The sequence below is a fragment of the Glycine max genome, chromosome 15 (assembly GCF_000004515.6).
Source record: "Glycine max cultivar Williams 82 chromosome 15, Glycine_max_v4.0, whole genome shotgun sequence".
In the NCBI taxonomy this organism is placed as follows: Eukaryota; Viridiplantae; Streptophyta; class Magnoliopsida; order Fabales; family Fabaceae; genus Glycine; species Glycine max.
This window is the reverse complement of record NC_038251.2, coordinates 51,371,498-51,393,466: the sequence shown is the minus strand read 5'-3', so window position 1 is coordinate 51,393,466 and position 21,969 is coordinate 51,371,498. Positions and strand designations below refer to the sequence as shown.

At 32.3% G+C, this 21,969-nt stretch overlaps 3 protein-coding genes across 7 annotated transcripts; 2 read left to right on the top strand and 1 right to left on the bottom strand.

Moving 5' to 3' along the window:
* The first annotated feature begins 2,270 nt into the window (after positions 1-2,270).
* Positions 2,271-8,221, top strand: LOC100804060 (DEAD-box ATP-dependent RNA helicase 36). The gene is made up of 7 exons (XM_003545886.5): positions 2,271-2,977; positions 4,513-4,835; positions 5,573-5,776; positions 5,863-5,944; positions 6,896-6,994; positions 7,123-7,305; positions 7,483-8,221. The coding sequence occupies exons 1-7, from the start codon at positions 2,330-2,332 to the stop codon at positions 7,717-7,719; spliced, it is 1,776 nt and encodes a 591-aa protein (XP_003545934.1). The 5' UTR covers positions 2,271-2,329; the 3' UTR covers positions 7,720-8,221.
* Positions 8,222-9,763: 1,542 nt separating this feature from the next.
* On the top strand, positions 9,764-10,766 carry LOC100803525 (SKP1-like protein 14). Its single transcript, XM_003545885.5, has one exon. It carries the CDS (start codon positions 9,988-9,990, stop codon positions 10,537-10,539), a length of 552 nt encoding a protein of 183 aa, XP_003545933.1. The 5' UTR covers positions 9,764-9,987; the 3' UTR covers positions 10,540-10,766.
* Positions 10,767-14,451: 3,685 nt separating this feature from the next.
* NF-YC13 (nuclear factor Y transcription factor) lies at positions 14,452-17,534 on the bottom strand. Of its 5 annotated transcripts, none has more exons than NM_001254612.2 (2): positions 17,361-17,484; positions 14,452-15,645 (listed from the first exon to the last, which is right to left on the bottom strand). In NM_001254612.2, the coding sequence occupies exon 2, from the start codon at positions 15,591-15,593 to the stop codon at positions 14,787-14,789; it is 807 nt and encodes a 268-aa protein (NP_001241541.1). In that variant the 5' UTR covers positions 15,594-15,645; positions 17,361-17,484; the 3' UTR covers positions 14,452-14,786. The 5 variants fall into 5 exon arrangements, with proteins under 5 accessions (NP_001241541.1, XP_006597042.1, XP_006597043.1 ...); XM_006596979.4 differs by having other exon boundaries at positions 14,489-15,626; positions 17,361-17,534; XM_006596980.3 differs by having other exon boundaries at positions 14,489-15,619; positions 17,361-17,521.
* Between the last annotated feature and the right edge of the window lie 4,435 nt (positions 17,535-21,969).

The following is a 21,969-nucleotide window of genomic DNA, read 5'->3' as shown; positions in this document are numbered from 1 at the left end:
ACGCGTTGAAAGATAATAGTGTGGGGTTAAATCCCATCGTGCATTGTTTCCTTTCATTTTTCATTACTCTTAGTATACGCTGCTGCGCGTAATATAATATATTACACATTAGGCGTAAAAATGTTTTTATTTTTCTATCGATACTTTTAAGTTTCTATGTATAAATATAAACATATTCATAATGTGAAAAATTAATTTAAGGCTTCACCAAGTTTCTCGTAGTAATTAGTTGAAAGCTAGAGATCTCACCCAAAAGAAAATCACACTAGCATGCTACTTTGTAACATTGACCCTCCCTTTACTTCTCACAGGATCCATTGCCACTGTAGTTTTTGGATTCATTCAACTTCTACAATCTAAATTTTTCATGAAGGACTCGAGGCCTCTTCATCACTTCCGTGGCATTCAGATACTCTCGACAACTGATGGCCTCCATTCATCCTAGTTACACTATGTGCTTACCATCCTTGAATGAGCTAACATGGTTGATTGTAAGCCAATGAGCACACCACTTGAAGCTAAGACTAAGATGACGTCCAATAGCACTCCCCTTGATGATCCAAGTTACTTTCATGGGCTTGTTGGAGCTTTACAATACCTCATCCTTACTCTTCCTGATCTTTCATACAGTATTAATTATGTGTCTCAATTTATGCATTCTCTTACTATTATGCATTTACAAATGGCTCATTGTATCTTACTATATGTCAAATGAACTATTGATTAAGGTCTCCACTTTACTTCAAACACCACACTTGATCTTTTTACCTTCTTTGATGCAGATTAGGCAGGTTGTCCTACCACTTGACGCTCTACCACTGGTTATTGTATCTATGTTGGCAGAAATCTTATCTCATGGTGTGCAAAGAAACAATCAACAATTTCTCGCTCCAACACTGAAGTTGAATATAAGGTCATGGCAAACAATGAAGTGGAACTCACATGGCTTACCTTTCTCTTGAAAGACATCAAGGGATACTTTTTCTAATGCCTATCCGTGTTTCAAACAAGTTTGTCTTATAGGAGGATACATGTTAGAAACAACAAATAAATAAAATTGGATACTAAGGCTGCTAGGAAAAATATGCGTATTCAATTTTTTTAACTTGTTTAAAAATTGTTCATGAATATTTATAATATGTGTCAATTTGTTGAGTAAATTTTTTTTATTTAATATAAACCACATTAAATATTAATTAATATTTAAAATGTAAAATACTTTACATTTATATTTAATGATATGATATGAAATTGTTTAATAAGTTTTGTATTTCATGTAACTATTAACACAGGCAAATAATTAAGTTATATATAAATTAAGCTATTTTTTTACATGATTGACCTGACAAATTAAACTCTTGATATTCTCTATTTTAGCCTTATTTGAATAGCTAAATTGTGAATTTTTTATAATTAATTAAGTCAATTGGTTAAATTGTGAGATATCAATTATGAATGTGTAAATTTAATTTCTTTTAGTGAGTTTAGTCCATTTCCATTATCTTTTTCCCCTCTTTCAAAGGACATATTCTTCTTCTTCTTCTTCTTGTTTTTTTTTTTGCTTTTTTTTATAAAAAATATCTATTATAATATTGCCTCTTTATCTAGAATATATTTTTAGGTAAAATTAATTTACATACTAAATTTTGTAAAATATTCTTATGAACTTTTATGAAATTTAAAAGGTTAAAATAACCCCTCTCGTGCACCCAAGACTCTCTTGCTAAAGGCTAGTCTTCAGTAATTTCTTTGTAAATTTTTTTTGACGCATAAAAGAGGGTTTAACTATATAATTAATCCCTTAATTGTAACTAAAAGTTTAGTTGAGCTTCAATTATTAAAAAAGGTTCAATTGGTTCAAAGGATAACTGTCTACTAATCATTAAATCATTACAATTGTATACTTTTCCTCTAGTATGTTAGTTTGATTGATAGAAGTTTTGTAGTGCTTTTAATAATTGTAGTGATTTTCTTATGTGGGGTGAAAAAAGATAAGTCATGAAAGCATGATTTCATTGTAGACTTATATAACCGAATAATGTCTATGTGGGAAGGATAATTTTGAAAATACATAAAAACCCACCCAGGTGGTTAGTGGGAATAATAACATTTTTGGTAGTGTGAATAATAATAACCCATTAGTAACACCCTTAAGCCCGAATGCGAGCACAGCTCGAAATAAAGCCCAACCATTGAGTGTGAGCCCAACCTCTCCCCCCCCCAAAAAAAAAAAATACAAAAGCTTCTCTCACATTCCAAATCGATATTGAATGGTATTTATTGAGAGAGAAAAAAGAGAGAAACGTAGTGATTTCAGAATTAGCACACAATGGACCAATCACAACTCTTACATGACCCAAATTTCCCTCTCTTCAAAACCCCTCGCAAAACCCCTTCTTCACCCGCCGTAACCACCACCGCCACTAGCAAACCCCCTTCAACCGCCGCAAACCCCACCTCCGACGGCGAGCGCATCGAAGACCACCCCGACGAAACCGCCACCGTCGCCGACACCGACACCGATGCCGACGCCGAGACGTTCGGCGACCTTGGGCTCGCGGAATGGGCGGTGAAGACGTGCCGGGAGCTCGGGATGCGGAGGCCGCGGGGCGTGCAGCGGCGGTGCATCCCGCGCGTGCTGGAGGGCCGGCACGTGCTTGGCGTCGATGAGACCGGGAGCGGGAAGACGGCGGCCTTCGCGCTCCCGATCCTGCACCGCCTCGCTGAGCACCCGTTCGGCGTCTTCGCCCTCGTCGTGACCCCCACGCGCGAGCTCGCCTTCCAGCTCGCCGAGCAGTTCCGCGCCCTCGGCTCCGCCGTGCACCTCCGCATCACGGTGGTCGTCGGGGGCATGGACATGCTCAGGCAGGCCAAGGAGCTCGCCGCGAGGCCGCACCTTGTCATCGCCACCCCGGGGAGGATCCACGCCCTGCTCCGCAATAACCCTGATATTCCTCCCGTTTTCTCCAGAACCAAGGTAATGAATAATTGGATTCGGGTGCGTTTGGATAAATAATTAATTAGTTTAATTGGATTTGCTTATTAAAATAAGCGATATTCTTTTTTAAGCAAAAACAGTTTAGACAAACCTACTAAGTGCAGGGTTACGGTAACCATTGCAAACAGACGTTGGAATCAAACGGAGCTTTGCAAAAGCATCCCACCCTTCCTTTTGTGTTCTGTTTGTGTTGAGCCATCGAATTTGGTCTTGGAATTTGTTCACAACAACTTAGAATACATGCTCTAAGAAACCAGAAAGCTGCTTATTTTAATACTTATTTTATTAAAATAAGCGTTTTTTTAACAAATAAGTTTAAACCCTAAAACAAACTGGCCCTTTATCTCATCTAAATCCTGAATAATCGTGATGAAGTTTATTTTTCGGTATTTTTTTGTTATTGCTGTTCCTCTTGCTATGAAGCGCGAATGTAGTGGATTATAGTTGAATTAAGTGGTGATTCGGGTGATGAGGTTGATTGATTGATGCTTTATGCATAATTCGGTTAGTTCATTTTAGAGTGAAAATGAAATAAACTTATAATGTGCTTTTCTTTACTTTTTTTTCCAGAGGTTTTGGAAAGAAATGCGATTGTTATCAATGAAAAGTTTTGTGAGTTATGAAGTGAAAATGGTTATTTTTTAAAATAATTCATTTTCAAACATGCACTTTGGTTTGGTCGGAGAACTTTTTGAATGAAATGGAGGAAAGTTATACTAGAAGTGTTTGAACTGTGAAGAAAATTTGGCAAATGTTAGATTGAAGATGATCATTTGGAAAATTATTTCTTAGGGTAAAGTTATTTATAATCTTTTATTTCATGAAACTCTTACTGTTAACCTTCTGAAATGTTGTATTGTTATGATATCCTTTGTTATGATTAAGACTGAAAAGATATATGCAGCTTTGGCTGAAGTTTCTATAAGATGACTCAATGAGTGCTGCTATAGGTTCTAAACTGTTATCTTCCCTCTTTTTCTCTCCAAATTGAGCCGAAAGGGTGATTAGCAAGTTTAAGTGAAGTATTTAAATTTAAGGGTTTGCAATACCTTTTCAAATTAGGAAGGAATTAATTTGCTGTTTTAATACAATTTTTTATTCTTATTGTTTACCCCTTTTACTGATAAACATTAACATAGGTTTTTACAGGAAATGTAACCATTTTTCATGTAATACTTGACAAACAGAAAAAGTACGCTCACGCTGTATGCAGGTATAGAGGAGTGAGGACAAAGAATCCTCCTAAATAAAATGTTGAAAAGAAAATGGCTTGGCAATCCAAAGTGGCCAAAAAGTGAAGCAGCTTTCCAACTATTGTCTTTGGATAAGAACTCCTCCAAACTAAATTTATAGAAAGATAAAAACAAGCTTCTATGTCTCAAAGATGTGACTAATCTATCCATTGATTAGAATCTTTCTGCATACAAAATTGCATGCTGTATGCTTAATCATTGCTTTTGCTTTGTGTTCATAATTCCTTTCTTTGAATTAATATTTGATCTATGCTTCTGCAGTTCCTTGTCTTGGATGAAGCAGATCGAGTCCTGGATGTTGGTTTTCAGGAGGAATTGAGATTTATCTTTCAGTGCTTACCAGAAAATCGACAAAACCTGTTCTTTTCTGCAACAACTACAAGTAATCTGCAAAAGTTGCGTGGGCGTTACCAAGATAAGATGTATGTCTATGAGGCTTATGAAGGCTTTAAAACAGTTGAAACACTTAAGCAACAGGCTATATTCATCCCTAAAAAGGTGAAGGATGTATATTTGATGCATATTTTGGATAAAATGGAAGATATGGGAATTCGGTCTGCCATCGTATTTATCTCAACATGCAGGTATCTTTCTAGATGACTTGTTGCTACTTTTAGCTAATATTTTACACAACCCTGCCTTCTTATTCATTTGTTTGATACTATAGTTTGCATTAGCTGGTTTCTGTCTTGACAATTGATATCTAATATCAAATTTTCACATTTGACTACTTTTCTTCAATAAATGATTAGGCTTTTTTTTATAAACTTTCCCCTTCCCATTCTCATTCCAATATTGGCACGGTGAAATTTGACTTTATTAGTTATTGCATTGTTGACAAATATGTGTTCATTGACTTTGTTGGCTATTCTGCTTTCTTTAGAAAGGTTATTTTATTTCTGAATTCTGACATCCCAAGTTTGGGAATATTGACAGCAATTGATTACTTTCATCTATTGTTCCTGTTGAAATGATAGGGTATAGATAAGAAATGAGGAAAAAATGAAGAATATAGACACAGAATAATAGGATATTAAATTTATATGGTGTATTCTGATGTGTCATAAAACAAAGATAAAGCACTAACACCTATTCATGCTTAGAATTAGGTTATGCACTGAACTTCTAACCCTAATCAAAGGGTCAATTCGTTAACTATAAAAGCAAAAGAAAATCCCTTTGAACAAGGATCCTAAAATTATAAAATCTCTAAAAGCTAAGTAGCACAATTATCTGTAAAATAACATAAATTACCCTACCCTACTATTGCCATTCTGTTCTAAATATTTTGTAGATGTTCCTAACAGTTCCCAAATTGCAGAGATTGTCATCGTTTGAGTTTAATGCTGGAAGTGCTTGATCAAGAAGCAGCAGCTCTATATTCATTCAAATCACAAGCTCAGAGGCTTGAAGCACTTCATCAATTTAAATCGGGAAAGGTTTCTATACTTCTTGCAACTGATGTTGCCAGCCGTGGTTTGGATATTCCTACAGTTGACCTTGTTATCAATTATGATGTTCCAAGGTTACTTTCTCTTGGGCCAATTTCTGTATTTTCCTAATTGACTTTTGAAGCATTTGATTAAATGAATTGCAACTATTCATCTGCAGGTTTCCACGAGATTATATTCATCGTGTAGGCCGTACAGCAAGAGCTGGTAGAGGGGGACTGGCTTTGAGCCTTGTCACCCAGGTTTGCATCTAAGAATTTTTGCTTGAAAGAAATTTTTTTAGATAAATTGTAAGGACTATTGCTCATTCAGCACAACATCTGAGTGCCAATGTGGTGGCTCTAGCTTATTTAACACTGTACTCTAGCTTCTGGGTAACAAACAACCTAGCATTAGCACATGTAATCACACAACCCTCTTCCTTTTCCCGAGCTTGAGACCAACTATGAGACCATAGATGGAGTTATATAATTCATCAGTTGAATTAATAAATTTTTGGATCTGTAAAAGTTATTAAAGGTGTCATCTCAGCTAAATTTGACGCCTCTTGTCAATCTGGAATGTGAATCTGGAATTTTGAATTTCATTTTGGTTGTGTTGCAAACTCTAAAAATTTAGTTGCCTGCTTATCTTGTGTGTAAGGCAGTGTCTTTGGATATCTTCATGTATAACCATTTTTAATGTGTGATAGCTCTATATTTTGTGTATGGTATAGTTTTGTATGGACTCTGAATATAAATAAATGCATTCTAATGGGTGGAATTAACACTCGAGCATATTCAGAAAATATTTGTTTCTCGTGCTAACAGATTCTTATCAGGACTAATGTCACAATTAGTAAAGTTCAATTGAGACTCCTTATTGTACAGGTTTCGGTTTAAGGTTACAATTCCTGGAGTTTTGATATATTTTTATGAAGATATTGGTAGGAATCACATATTGTACTAGTAGCCTAGGTTGCAAATAGGAATATAGCATCAGTTGGGTGTTACGAAGTACAAACTCTGTTGAAAGTTGTAACATAAAGTTGTCTATGTATATTGATGTGGTTTTGCTGTTTGCAGAGGCAGTGTCTGTGGTTATATCAATTGTGATATGGTGTTTCTTATTTTAAACGAGATCATTTTAGGATTATGATATTTGTATTGCATTAGTTTCCTAATTATTTCTCTGTTTAAATTTGGGATTTGCAGAATGATGTTGATCTTATTCATGAAATTGAAGCACTTATTGAGAAGCAACTTGAAATGATTGAATACAAAGAAAATGACGCGCTTTCTCTCATGAAAAAGGTATGTTTTTGTTGGGGCAACTTCTTGTTCTAGAGATTGAATTGCATATTTAATTTAGTTTGTTTTTCTTTTGTGTCTAAATAATTGTGGTCTTTTTCAATTGGCTTATTCACTGTGATGTACTGTAGGTTTTCAGTGCTAAGAATGTAGCAGAAATGAAGATGATAGATGATGGCTTTGAGGAGAAAGCTAAAGAGCGGAAAAAACAGAAGCTGAAAATGCTAGAAGAGAAAGGATTGTTAACTAAAAGAAGTAAAAAGAGAAAACGAAATAAAGAATTTGCAGAGGAAGGGAAAGAACAAAAGAAAGAGGTGGAAGCACTGCACTGCATAGCTTCTTTTTTTGTCCAGTGATTGACTTGCATAAATGGTTTTTATTTTTACTATGCCTTGATGATTATGGCTTTTTTCAATTATGAGCTATGTAAAGCTTCTTTTTAGTTTCCAAACTTTAAAAATCTCCAATTGACCTGTTTGCTGATTGTGTAGGTTTTAACTGCTAGGAATGTGGCGGAAATGAAGATGATGGATGAGGGTGGCATTGAGGAGAAAGCAGAAGAGGGGGGAAAACAAAAATTGCGAACAGAGAAAGGTTTGTCAAAGAAAAAAAAGTCAAAAGAAAGAAGAAAAGAATCTGCAGAGGAAGGGAAAAAACAGAGAAAAGAGGAAGTAGAACCATTAGCAGATATAGCAACTCCAAAGAAAAGGAGTAAGAAGAGACAGTAAATTAGTATATTTAAGGAATTAGTACTTAATAATTTCCGAGTACAGAAAGGATATTTTTGAAGAGAAGGGCAAAAAAAGTGGTTAAAATCAAAGCTGAAAGAGAAGTTAAAGTGGATGATGGATAGAAGCTAAAGCATAGTAGCGATTTGGTAAATGGTTTGTTATTGTATTCACGTCTTCCACGGATGGCAGATTTTGATTGTCGGAGTAGACGTGAGAGTAATACATTAAGTCTCAGGTTGAATACGTTGTGATAGTCAAATGGAGACAAGTGGATCGGGTTTTGAATCAGGAAATTCAAGGGATTATTTTCCCTTGGAATCTTATATAATGTCTTTTTTCATATGATTTTGATTGTATTGGATATATTTTGGCCTTTTTTTTATTGGGGAATGTTTAACCTTGAGGCCAAAATTGGACCAAATAACTGGATTTGAACCGTGCAAAAACATTCATTCCTAGCCATTGGAAATTGGAGAGGCAGAGAATCTTTGAATTTGCAGCCAATTAGTCAAACTGCTGATTTAGCATTGGAAAATTACATAGCTGAAAAAATTGACATATTTGTTAAGTGAATTATTGTATTATTATTCCCGGTTAGCAGTACCAATAAATTCTAAGATAGCCCAAGATATAGAGGAGATATTGCATGAAATGTTTTCGTAAGCTATTTAACGAATTTGGGAGAATGAGGTAATAGAAACATGGGCAATAGTGAAGTAATATAACCAAATAATTGAAGTATCGTAGGGTAAAGAAAGATAGTCATTATGAAGGGGAGTTACTTTATATATCTATTGTTAAAGCCCTATATATATATATAATGTTAAAGCCCCCAACTTTGTTTCATTTTGTTGTTTTTTCTATTGTTAACAGCTGTTTCATCTGGAAATCAAATTTGAAGTGAATCTGATGATAGTAATTGTAAGCAAAAACATTTCTTCAAAAGTGTGATATTCCTTTTTGTTGTTGGATGTTCATTTGTCCACACAGGGAATGCTTGATAGAAAAATATATGGGATTTGTAAAATGCAGAAATAATTTGTACTCTGTAAACATAGTCTGGTGGTGGTTAGAAGATGAATGCATACTATGCAAGTCTGCAACTTTTAGGTTAGAAGGACGTGAGAGATGGCACTGGCCACCCGGAGAGGAGAGAGAATGAGTGGGAGAAGAAAGATAAATGATTTTTTTTTAAAAAGAAACTCACTTAAAGTAAATCTTGAAATAGTCTTAGAAGATAACAAAATCTAAAGTCTTTAAAAAAAAATCTATGTATTGAAAATTCATAAAAAAAAATTGAAAACATGTTTATTATATTGAAAATAAGAATATAAAAAATATATAATTATTATTTATTATGTCACATGTTAACAATCCTTTTAAACAAATATCAAATCTGATTAGGTCTAGTTTAATTTATTGGATAAGACGTGTGAGTTGTTTTAAATTTATTGATACCTGTTATTTGATTTTTATGAATAAAAATCATTTAAAAAAATTAGCTAAAGGAATATTTGTTATTTAATAATATATTATATTAATATTAAATACCTTTAATAATTAATAATATTAAATCGCCTTACATTTTTTATTAACCAATAAATTAAATCCTCAATTTTTTGAGTAATCATAAGCATTTAATACCAAGATTCTTTAAAATATATTTACACAAAAGAAGGAAGAAAATATAGGAATTATCTTGAAGTAATCTTTAAAGATATTTTTTCTTATGTATTACTAAACATCTTTCCTGATTCAAAACAAAATTCTTATCATGATTAAATCAACGTTAATGATGTAACAAACAAAAACATTATCTAAAAAAAAAATTCAACAATAATGAACGAATAAATAGTATAACATATATTTACATTGTTATCTAATTATTATCTAACTGTATATGGATTATTTTATCATGCAATAATATCTAATAAATTTGTTTACTTTAGTAATTATTTTAAATAGCATATTGAAAAAAATTTCTTATTGATTGAGACTCATCTCTATTAATCTTTTAGTGATAACCTCCAATCCTATTTTATCTCACGTAAGAAGGAAAAAGATAATCACAAAAACAGAAAAACAAATCTCAAAAGGTTACTTTTATCAAATATCAAATCAAATAATAAAAAAAGAAAAAAAAATCCGTTGCCTCCCCATTCCTCTCCCTATAAAAGTACCCCCGGAACCCTAACCCTAACCCAAACCAAACTCAGATTCCTTCGTTACTTTCTCATTCCGTCTTGTTCTCTCTCAACAACAACAATGGGAGAAAAAGGAGAATCATCCAAATCGGCTATGCTGAAGCATGCAGAGGAAGAAGAATTGAATACAAAAAGATTGAAAACTGTGGAGGGGGAAGAATCCAATATGGTAGAAGAAACAGAAAACATTAAGCTGAAAACTTCAGATGAAATCATCTTCGAGGTGGAACCCTCGATCGTGAAGGAGATGGTGACGATACAGACCTTCATCGAGGACAACAACAACGAAACTTCCATCCCCATTCCGCTCCCCAACGTCACCAGTAATACTCTCCGTCGAATCCTCGAGTTCAAAGCTCGAGGATTCGACGAAGAGTTCGTGAAGACGTTGGGCATGGACGAGGTTTTCGAACTGATCCTCGCTGCCAACTACCTCAACATGAAAACCCTCCTGGATATCCTGACTAAGATCATTGCAGACTTCATCAAGAATAAGAGCGTGGAGTTTGTTAGGAAGTTCTTCAACATCGTCAACGATTTCACACCCGAGGAAGAGGCCAAGATTCGTGAAGAAAATGCCTGGGCCTTTGAGGGATTTGAGTGCGATGATTGAAGAATATTTCAAAGCCACTTAGGTTTGGTTTCTTGATAATTTGTTATTATTTTAAATTGCAATAATTCAGATCAAGTTCGAGTGATAGTCTTTGTGGTTTAGAGTCTTGTCCTCAACACCTCGATTCTGCTTTGTTTGCAGACGCAGTAGGCGTCACTTTTATTAGATTTCAGTTGTTTTCATTTGAATGATACAAAAAAATTGCAATTAAATTTTTTGAAATATAATTTTCGGGTTGAATTAGACCGAATGTCAATTTTTATTCATTATGTTTCATTCTTATTTTATCTTGATAAAGTTTTAAATGTTTCATATTGGTCTTTTATGTTTTCAATGTTATGAAACATAATTAACAAAAAAAAATGACATTAAGCCTGTAAACTTTCTTTTTTTTTTTTTTATCAAAATTCATCTGAATAACAAGAATATTTGTTGCTAATCTCTATAAATGTTTCATTAGCCGAAAACATATTAAGAATTTAATCAAAAGGCACATCACAGCTAATATACCTCTTAATTTTAATTTTAAATTTAATTTGATGTAACGGGCCAAAATAGTAGTTTTTGTTTGTCATCTCAAATCACTTTCCTTTCCTCTTTATTTCTATATTTGATATTTGATTTTTTAAGTTTATCTCTTTAAGTTTATTTTTTATCTTTATTTTTAAATTGAATTTAATATATATTTTTTTAAGAAATATCAATAGTTAAAATAAACATTAACTGTTTATTATAAATCTAAAATATAATTTGTTGTATGTAGAAAATATTTATTAATAATTTAAATTAGAATATAATATATACACTTAAATATAACTATTTATTAAAAAAATTATTTTGTGCATTGCAAGAAATAAAGTACTTATTTAAAAATAGTACTTTTATTCTCAAAATCTAATATAACTAAAAGAAGCTTTTCCGTTAGATAAAAAAATATTATAAAAAATAAGGATTATGATAGGCGGTTAAAGTAATATTAGGGTATTTGCGGACTAGTTTTAATCAAATTCAACTTCCAACCCAATCAAATTTGATCAGTTTGATTTAGTTTTCAATTTTTTTTTAAATTCAACCCAATTTATTTATGGGTTTGGTTTCGTTAACCAATGAGTTATTTATTTAAATTTGATCATTTTTATTTAAATTTGATCTTTTTTATTTTTTTCTTAAAACTATTATCTTAAATCATGATTTATCCAATACAATTAATACACTATTATCAAAGGTCTGAAAATAATAAAATTGATTCATTTAATATTATCAACATAATATTCTAAAATAAACTAATACAAATTAAAATAAAATATTATTCAAAAAGATTATTAATACCTTAACAAGTTCAAACACTTGGTCCCCCACACGATTATATAGCCAAAGAGAATACGTCATGCCTAAAATCATCCCAAGCGCTGCTAATGTGGCTACTAAGCTATTTCTTTGGAAAGCTCCTACTGAGATGGGAAATTCCCCGATAAATTTGCTAGTACAGGTGAACTCATATTGGCCAAAGTGGAAGAGAAGAAAATGGTAGAGAGATTCAATATGGTGCTCACTAACCCTCCGTAATATCTAACAAGTCGAGTCTTATGTTGGTCATATAGAACACCAACACATAGAAAAAGGGCTGAAGGAACATTGGTGGAATGCTACCTCTAATTCCTTGTATGTTCGATAGAGCTCGTATTTAAAGTCAAACCAAACAATTTTAATTGATCGGTTCAGTTTGATTTTGATTGAATCAATAAATCTAAATCCATAATTCAACCCATAGATAAACGATTTTGATTGGTTCTGTTCGGATGAGTTTGAGTCAATTTGGATTCGCGTGACCTTTACACCCTAGGTAATATATACAAATTTGTTATATTTTAGAATTATATATAATATCATTATTAATATTCTCTATCTATATCTATCTAACTATCTATCCATTAAAGGAAGTTTGAACTTTTGTGAATTAATGGATCGAGATTTTAACTTCATAATAGTCATTGATCTGAAGTTTACTTGAAATTATTACAATCATTGATGGAAACTTATACTTCACAATAATGGTTGATCTTAATCAATATTAATGCTTAAAAAATTATTTTACATAAACTATATATTTATTAAATGCAAAAAGAGAAAATAATTATCTTTTTTATATATATAAAATGTAACCTTAAATATAACCTCAAAATCATAATTATCTTTTTAACTATTATTTTAAGGATAAGGTTATTTAAAATTATCATTAATTTGATCTTCCTTTCATTAATTTTCACCATCTCCTTTGTTATCCCACTTTTCATAGCTTAGCGGTAACACTTTTTTTTTCTCCTTCAATAATCAGCTGTTGTAACGGCCAAGTTACATTCTTCTAGCCGTTTCATAATTTACATGTAATAAACATTTTTAATTAATTACAAATCAAGTCTTTTATTCAGTTTCGTACAACTAAATAAACATTTAAATCACCATCATACCTTTCTTCTATCTTATATATTCTTTCACAAATTTACATTATGAATTAATTAAAAATCATAATTGATATATGTAAATTATCATAAAAAATAATAAACTATTAAGTACATTTTAATTAAATTCCATATATAAATATGTATAATATGAAAATTTCTCCTTATTCTTCAATTATTTTAATTTTTATAGTGTCTATTGAAAATGACATTATTATAAATATATATCAACCAAATAATTCAAACCAATCTTTTTTTAGGGTACATAATTCAAACTAATATTATTTTTCATATAATTACCAATTATAATTTATTAACCAAACAATACATGATCATTTCATTCATTTGTTTGGGTTAACATGTACCTTTTAGTTAACACACTAATATTTCATCTATATCAATTATTAATTTTTTTAGTGGAATAAACTCATCATATCATTAAAAAAATCAACTGCTCAATGCAAGAAATAACATGATTAAAAGTATAAAAATTAGGATAAAATTGTCAACACTTGAGTTCATAACTTGGTCTGCCACTGTTTTACTATCTAGCTTAAACTGAATGTTTTCAAGCCCTATAGATTCCACGAAGCCGATAGAAGTCCCCACTCCCAAGCTTCTCCTCCATGTACATTTAGGCGTGGGTAAGCAGGTAAGTTTGCATTGGTAGCAGTTTAGGTCAATCTTTCATGTATTCTTATACAGACTTAATATGTTAATCTACTCACATATGTGGATCTCACGGGTCAAATAGACTGTCTGTGGGTCTAATATTTTTTTAAGAAAAAATTTCAATTTCAAAATAAATATATATTTTTCTCTTAAAAAAATAATCAATTACATTCAATTATATATATATATATATATATATATATATATATATATATATATATATTTATATTTACAAAAGTTTTATTAAATTTTTAATAAATACTCAATTACAAAAATTTTAATACGACTAAATAAATTTTTAACATAAATAAAAAAAAATTTGGATTCAACTTTTAAAATTAATTAGATTTTGGTTGAACTTAACCTGTAGTTACAGGTTTACGGACTAACCCGTATAGTCATGGATCTTATAAAAGGGCTATCTGCAATCAGTTCTATCAATAAGTCTTCCGAATAAAATCAATTATTAACTATAAAACTAATCTGGATATATTTATGTGGTTTTGAATCAAGAAAAAAGAACAGCTCGTTATTTTTCTTTTCCTGCTGTCAATTCTTTTTTTTTTTTTTTACAGTGACAGCATTTAACATCAATCACTATTCATGTTACCGGGAAAAAAAATTGAAAATGATCGGAACAATTTGTTCTTCCGGGGCTGTAGTGTGCAAGAACAGGGGAAGAATAAATATGGCACACTAATTCTTCTTCACACTCAACACGTAACGAGTGACAAGAAAAAACATCAACTAGTACTAAGCGGATGAGCATTAAATTCAGCCATTGCAATAGAATGAAATACTGAATAAAACCTACCTTCTGCAATAACAATACAAACTATTTCATCATTTCAGACCTCCTAATTAAGCAGCTACGCTGTTTACTTATGGACAGCTACAAACTAATTTAACTACCACACCAGTACCTCAAATAAACACAACCAAAAGTAACTCAGCATAAGAGCTCATACAATCATAAATGAGTGCAAGAAACCTCAAACAATCTTTGGCATTTTTCAATGCAAAACACTAAACTACAGCTGACTTAAAGGCATTAAGTAAATTTGTAATAATCATAAGGTGCATGCTACTTTCCGACCTAATTGAATTGCATTGTCATCATGAGTCTGTTTGTTGATGTTGGGGTGGCTGCTGTTGCTGGGGTTGTGTATGGGGCCATGGCATGAACGCCATGGGAGGTCGAGGCTGCTGTGTAGAATACAGCGTTGCTTGCTCAGCACCAACGGGCTTGCCCATGATCATCCCAGGAGGTCCTACAACAGGATGCTGTGGAGGGACATAGTAATATGGCATATCAGCTGGAGAATTCACCAATGGAATAGTAGCCTTGGTTATTCCAAGTCCTTCCTCTTTCAACTCATCTCTTGGGATAATATCAACCAAGAAATCAAAAACATCGTTTCTCGAAATAGCAGCTGCTATATCATTCTTTTGTAGAGTTCTCCTCTTGTTCTCTTCTGTGTGGATCCAAGATCTCAACGTCAACTCTAATATGAACATTTCACATGCTTTTGCAAATATGACTGGAGCTTCTGCAGAAATCATCCGGACATCTTCATCAGCTTTCATTATCTTTTTTATCCGAGCAAGAGGAAGACTGTGGTTTTTAAAGTCAATTGTTTGCTCAATTTCTTGCATTTGGTTTGACCAGAACATTTGAAGCTGCTGTTGTTGGTGTTGCTGCTGTTGGTGGTGGAAATGCTGTGCTTGCTGGTATGCAAGCTGGTGAGCAGAACTAGAGAAGGCAGCTGGAGCCTGAGTTGGGGAAGGAACAGCTACAGCAGGCGTGCCAGAAGCCACCATGGGAGCAGTCGGGTAGTGAGAAGAATAGGCCATTTGGCTAGCACCTGTGGCAACGCCCATCCCATGCTGATGTTGCTGCTGAGTCTGCTCTGATTTATCCATGATGACTTACTGCTTTAAGATTTAATCTACAAACTATAATCTCTTTACAGTTCTATAATAATAAACAAAAAAAACAGACAGAAAAACTCATATCATATGGTATTCAAACTTCAAGGATACTGGACTTTTACAGAGGCCAAAAAAATTATTAAAACAATGGATCACATAAGAAACCAATAATAGTCATGTAGCAGATTAGAGATTTGATATTTTCCTACTTTTAACAACCCACCCACAACCATGACATATGTTTTGTATATTCATATACAGAGGCATATCAGTATTAAGTGAAAACAGCAGTGTAGTACAAAGTAGGAACTTCTTTATCTAAATCACTGATTGCCAATGGTTAATAAAATCCAAATCTTTCTACCACTAATTTGTGGTAGGAAAGGTCTAAAAACTATGGAGATCAGCATACTTTATTGAACTACTCATATGAAGACATCTTGAAATGGATTAAAAAATAAACGAAATAAAAGGAGATTACCATGTAGATGTCAAAAATAAATTTAAGAAGGCACAACATAATGAGCAAGTTTACCTCCATAATGTTTGTAAACAAGTCAACCATAAATACATGAAGAACATAGGGACTAGTTAACCACATAATTTATGAAACAACCACAATAATACAAATAAATTACATGCTCACATCTTTCCATTCCTTAACAGATAACTAGAATCTTAGGCCAAAATCTATACCTTTAGCATTTAGCTAGCTATACAAAAGGGTTAAAAACATGGCATTCATAACACACAACAAAAGCCAACTAATAGAAATATGTGTACTCCAAATTAGTCATGAAGAGATCCAAGAATCCAACTTTAGAAGGCATATGAATAATAAAATACAGAGCAAAAACAAGTCCATATTGTCTCCAACAATGCTAACGTTGATGCGCCCATGACACAGCAAAAAAATACAGAGTTCCAATTGCAAGTAACAGAATTCAAAGTCCAACAAACCCACGAGCAGAAGTTGAAAGCATAGAAGATTGAAGAGAAAACAAGTCATTATTGTGTTTTCAGTTCACAGGGTTGCACACTATTAATCTTGAGAAGCAAGAAAAAAAGAAAACTCCAGTAAGTGCAAGAGACCAGACCACAAATCATTATGCATGCAGGGTTGGAAAATGCCCTTTATGGTATTTTACTTTTCACCTCAATTCACCAAACTTAAAGCAAAACCAAAAGCAGGATGTAAAAGCCTGCTCTGTTGCAGAACATCAAAATTTCAAAAGGATAGCAAACTTCTCTACTCTCCCCTGGATTAACACAAATAAACAGAGAAAACAAAGCATCTTGAAATTTATTCCCCTTTTTTTAAAACGAGTTGTAATTAGCAGTACAAGGTTGATATCAAAGAAGTTTCCTCACTTCCTCTCTCCCAACACAACACAACACAAATACTTCCTATCCTCCACAAAATTCAATGAAAAAAATAACCGCTCTCATGCATGCATAGAATGTAATCATAATCATTCATTCCCAACAAAACTAACACCCAGAAATTTTTACAATTAATACTATAATTTTTTTTTCAAGACAGATGATCAAAATTACAACAACGTTTAACTCTGCTCCATAGAGATCCACAAAGACCTAGACGATCAAAACAAGCATTTGAAACACTAAAAACACAAAATTGACACATAATAACAAACACAAACGCGAGAATAAAAAAAGAATCAACTTTCATTATTTCAGCGTTTCACGAAAATCAAACAAGGCAAACGAAGTGAATGGTGGGAGAGAAATTTTTACCCATGGAAATTGGGCGCGACTTCCTTTGCGATGGACGGTGGGTCAATGGGGGAGGAGAAAACCCTAAGAGAGAGAAACTGAGAAAGAGAGGTTTGGTTTGGTTTGGTTTGGTTTCAATTAAAAAGGGAGGGACAGTGAAGTTGAAGAGTGTGCGTTTGAAATTGAAGAGACTGTGTTGTGTTCTAGAGAGAGAGAGAGTGCGCTTCTGGGAGGATCTATCTCGGGTCGACACGTGGCGGGAGAGGAAAGTTCTGACATTCGAAAGAGAGTTTTCAGGGACACGTGGCGACAAGGTAGTTGTTGGCGCAGCATTTGTGTGGACGACTGTGACGTTTCGTGGTGTCGTTGACAGCGGCGCATGCGCGTGAGGGGTGGTTTGGGAATTAATGCAAAAGGTGAAGGGCTTTGTGGGGATTTGGGAGGAGCGCGTGGTTGCCGCGTGGAGGGAATTGCCGTCCGCGAGGGAGGGGAATGAACCTTTTTGTCTTTTGTTTGTCCTATGGAAGCTTGGACCTCATGTTATCCATTTGGTTGAATATTAAATTTTAAATGTGTTTAAATGTTTTTTTTTAATTCTTGTAATTTAATATTTTTTTATTTTTGTTTTTGTAAAAGGAATTATTTTTTTAATCTTATTTTTGTCCTCAAAATAGTTTAGATAGTATTTTATAGAGTGAAAAAATAATTATCTAAACTGTTTAAAGAACACAATAAAACAAATTTTGATTTGTATGACTAAAATTCAGTTAGATATTACTGAAAAAATTGCTACAAAATCTTAAATATTGAATTTGATATTCCATTTTTTAAAAATATTTTTCCCTTTTTTGTATGTATGTAGCTTACTAATATCTATAATTATATATAAATGTATAAGAAGTTTTTTTTAAATACATTTATATCCTATTTTATTCCTAACTATCACCCATTATTATTTGATTTTAAACTCTAATATTTCTCTCTTATTTTATTTTAAAAAATATAGAGGTACAGAAAATAAAAGTGTCAGATCAATTTCCTTACATATTTTTTTAATAGGATAAGTGTAGTATATTTTGTCCTAATTTTTATCAATCCTTTTCTTTTTCACATCATTGTTCAAGTCTTGAGTTGATCGACGGATGATCGGTAAGGTACATAGTACCCCAAACTCAACTGTGTGAGCATGAAGAGGCTTGAAGTCTTGGGTCGGTCGACAAACAATAGGTATCATAGAACATTGTAAGAGGGAGTGGTCGTGGGATGAAATCTAGTTGTTGGTGTTTCATATGGTTGCGACATTTGGGTTTTGAGTGGTTTCATTTAAAGCACTTGTGATCCTTTATGACGTTGCTTCGTTCCCCCACCACGTGTTAACTTTGTACTGTAGGGATTCCATTCAAAATATTCATGTAACTATGTCTCACATAGGGTTTACAAGATCTAGCCTAGAAGCATTCAACTGAGACAAGTGCAATATGCTTTCTCAACTCCGTCCCAAGAGTTCTTATTCGCGAGCCTCCCCCTTAGCTTAGTAACAATCATTCATGTTTTTAATTCCCCATTTAATTATTATTATGGTGTCTTGTAACAACATTCCTTAGATGATCATTATAGCCTCGATGGGGGTTACGCAAATGGGATAACGTTTCTATTGGGATATTGATCAAATGTTGATCAACAATAGGCATAAGGGAGAATTCTTGGGCCGTTTGGAGGACGACCAATATGGCACACAATCCTCTAGTCTCAAGTGTGGGAGCACGAAGAGGCTTGAAGTCTTGGGTCTATCAATGGATAACCAATACAATACACAGTCCTCGAACCTCGAGTGTATAAGCACAAAGAGACTTGAACTCTTGAGCCAATCGATGAATGACTAGTATGGTACAATATATATAAACATGAAAGAATTTTGAATGTAATGATTACTTGGCGTGAAAAATATGAAGAATAAGAAATGGAAGTGATATATGGTGATGGCTATCCTAATAATTTACATGCAACATGAGATTTAATATAAAAAAATTAAAGTACTTGTAAGGACCAAAATGACAATATGTTACTAAGTTCATGAACCAAAATGACGATGAGTAATTAAGTTCAACAACTAAAATGATAGTAAGTCAACTTTCATTTAGTCTAGTTGACTGGATTGCCATATGGATGAGATTATTTTTTTATCGCCACATGAATGACATGTGACAATTATTAGTTGTCACATGTAATCCACGTATGCACAAAACATGCCAAATAAGCAAGGGCATTAATGGTAACATACTTAAGCACAATAACTAAATTGATGCACATTTTAAACTTTCATTTGAAACTATTTAATATTTTTTGTTATTTCAAGAGCTTAAGTGTGATTACCTTGCTTTTAAAGACCCAAGTGACTATTTACTGTTAATAAATATGAAATTTTATCTAGTAGGTCAAAATAATCTATTGTAATAGATCATTTAAGGTGGTTCATCCTAACCCAAATCAAATAAATAATTAAGTTTTTTCCCCCAAAATTTTATATGTAGGTTGCTAATGTACTAAAAGAACTAGGTGAAAAAATTTCTAATATCAATGTACATAAAAATTACAAGTTGACCATCTGAGGTAAATTCAAGCGGTTGGTATGAGTAGAATTTTTAAAACAGATTTAAATTGTAGTAAATAATTTCTAACTAAGAGAAAAATAACTACATGAGCATCTCGTGATCCATTCTCAAGTAACAACTAGCAAGGAAGGAAATGTTATGATTAAAGTAGTTTATTGCAACTAATGTGGCAAGCAAGTCAAACTAGAAGTTTTTACATAATTTATTATGAAAAATATCCTATACGTGAGGCATGGAGTCATTTTCAGCCCAACTTTTGTGTCTCATTGTTTGTCTTGGCAAACCAAAAATAGACTTGTGGCAAACACACCAGACCAATAAGAGGTTGCACTACTTGGAAAACGATATCTTTACATGAAAATATTACACTTTGGTTGGGTTTATTTTAAGATATCAAAATTTATTTTCAGTAAAGTAAAATAGAAAATATCACATTTTTATGTTTAATATAAGATTTTGAAAAATATGTTTAGGTATTACATGGTTTCTTATTATATAAGATATTTGTACGTAGTGGTCATGATTTTTTTGGACATTGACTTAATTATTTGTTGTTCTTTGTATTTGGGTGTTAATGCATGCATTAGGCTAATATCTAATATGCCGATGTATATAAATTTTTTTACATTAATAAGATTTTTTCTTAATATATTATACTTATAAAAATTAATCTAATACAAACCGTTATTATAATTTTTTTTATGTGTGAATATGTATGGCTAGTCTGCAAATTGAAACATTGACTTCAATCAATAATTACAACAAGAAGATCGTGAGTATCACCATCCTTTGTCCCTAAATCTTGTTATTAATTTTATTCATCTCTCTTTTAATTATTTACTATTCTTTATCATCTTTTTTTTATAAGAATTAATTAACTGGTTTATTATTCAACAAAAAGTAAATTAACTGATTTATAAGAACTAAAAAATAAAATATTTAACTTAGTTAGTAACATTTAATTTATCTTAAATTTATATATTTTTTCAAAACTACTTTAACATTAATAGACATACTTTCGTTCTTTTTTTTTTCAAACAATTTTTATTGGTTTAAATTCTTTTAATCTTTTTCATGCTAAATATTTATTTCTTTACTTTTTATTAACTATGCATGATAGCAGCCAAAGTAAGGTTTCTAGAATGCTCTACATGTCAGGTAAAGTTAGATAAATGACTTATAATAAAAGAATATTTGTGTGAAAATTTAATACAAAAGATATTTTAAATTGATTCTTATTATTGTCCTTAGGATCCATTATCACCACCAATGACAAATTATGAACAGATTATGTAGAAACTACAATTTATGATTATGTATAATCACACAAACAAAATAAACATGAGACACGTAAAATTACGTTGTCTTCAAGGACTTATTTGCATAATATGCGTTAGTCTTTCATGATATAGTAAGTTCTTTCCAAGATTTATTTAGGGCAACAAAAAATAGCAAACTATTTTTAGGAGAAAACCCAAGAACTCACACTCAAAAGGAAGAAAGGGTCTCATCATCATTCTCTAAACTTTCTTCAATATAAATATCCATAGTAATTAATTGGAAATAATCATTAATTAATATAATTAAAATAGATAATAATTACAATTAAAACATGACATTAATTCACATTAAAATATGTAATTAAAATGATTAAATGATATATTAATCTTTTGAAATATGTAACAAAAAAATACAACAATCTTCAACATATTTTAAAAGGTTAAAGAAAAGATTTTAAGATGAAGATACAAAATTCATGGGTTCTATTTTTCTTGGATGTAATGTATCCGACCATGGTGTAGCAAGCTATTGAGTCAAACCTAGACTCATAAGACATGACACATAATGTAGTAGGTGTAACAAGCTATTGAACCTAAAATACTTTACGTGTGCTAGTGGTTTACCGATCACAGTACACCTCCACAATTTTTGTCGTTATCGTTGTGTTGCACTAGTATGCTATGCACCCACTCGATATTCATGAGTGCTTTAGAGATCCTGTCAGGATCTCATACAAG

Excerpts from the sequence above, each read along its gene's own strand:
- NF-YC13 (XM_006596979.4), bottom strand. The coding sequence starts at position 15,593 with ATGGATAAATCAGAGCAGACTCAGCAGCAACATCAGCATGGGATGGGC.
- LOC100804060 (XM_003545886.5), top strand. The coding sequence starts at position 2,330 with ATGGACCAATCACAACTCTTACATGACCCAAATTTCCCTCTCTTCAAA. Across the intron at positions 5,777-5,862 it reads ATCAATTATGATGTTCCAAG|GTTTCCACGAGATTATATTC; the intron begins GTTACTTTCTCT and ends ATTCATCTGCAG. Across the intron at positions 6,995-7,122 it reads CGCTTTCTCTCATGAAAAAG|GTTTTCAGTGCTAAGAATGT; the intron begins GTATGTTTTTGT and ends GATGTACTGTAG.
- LOC100803525 (XM_003545885.5), top strand. The coding sequence starts at position 9,988 with ATGGGAGAAAAAGGAGAATCATCCAAATCGGCTATGCTGAAGCATGCA.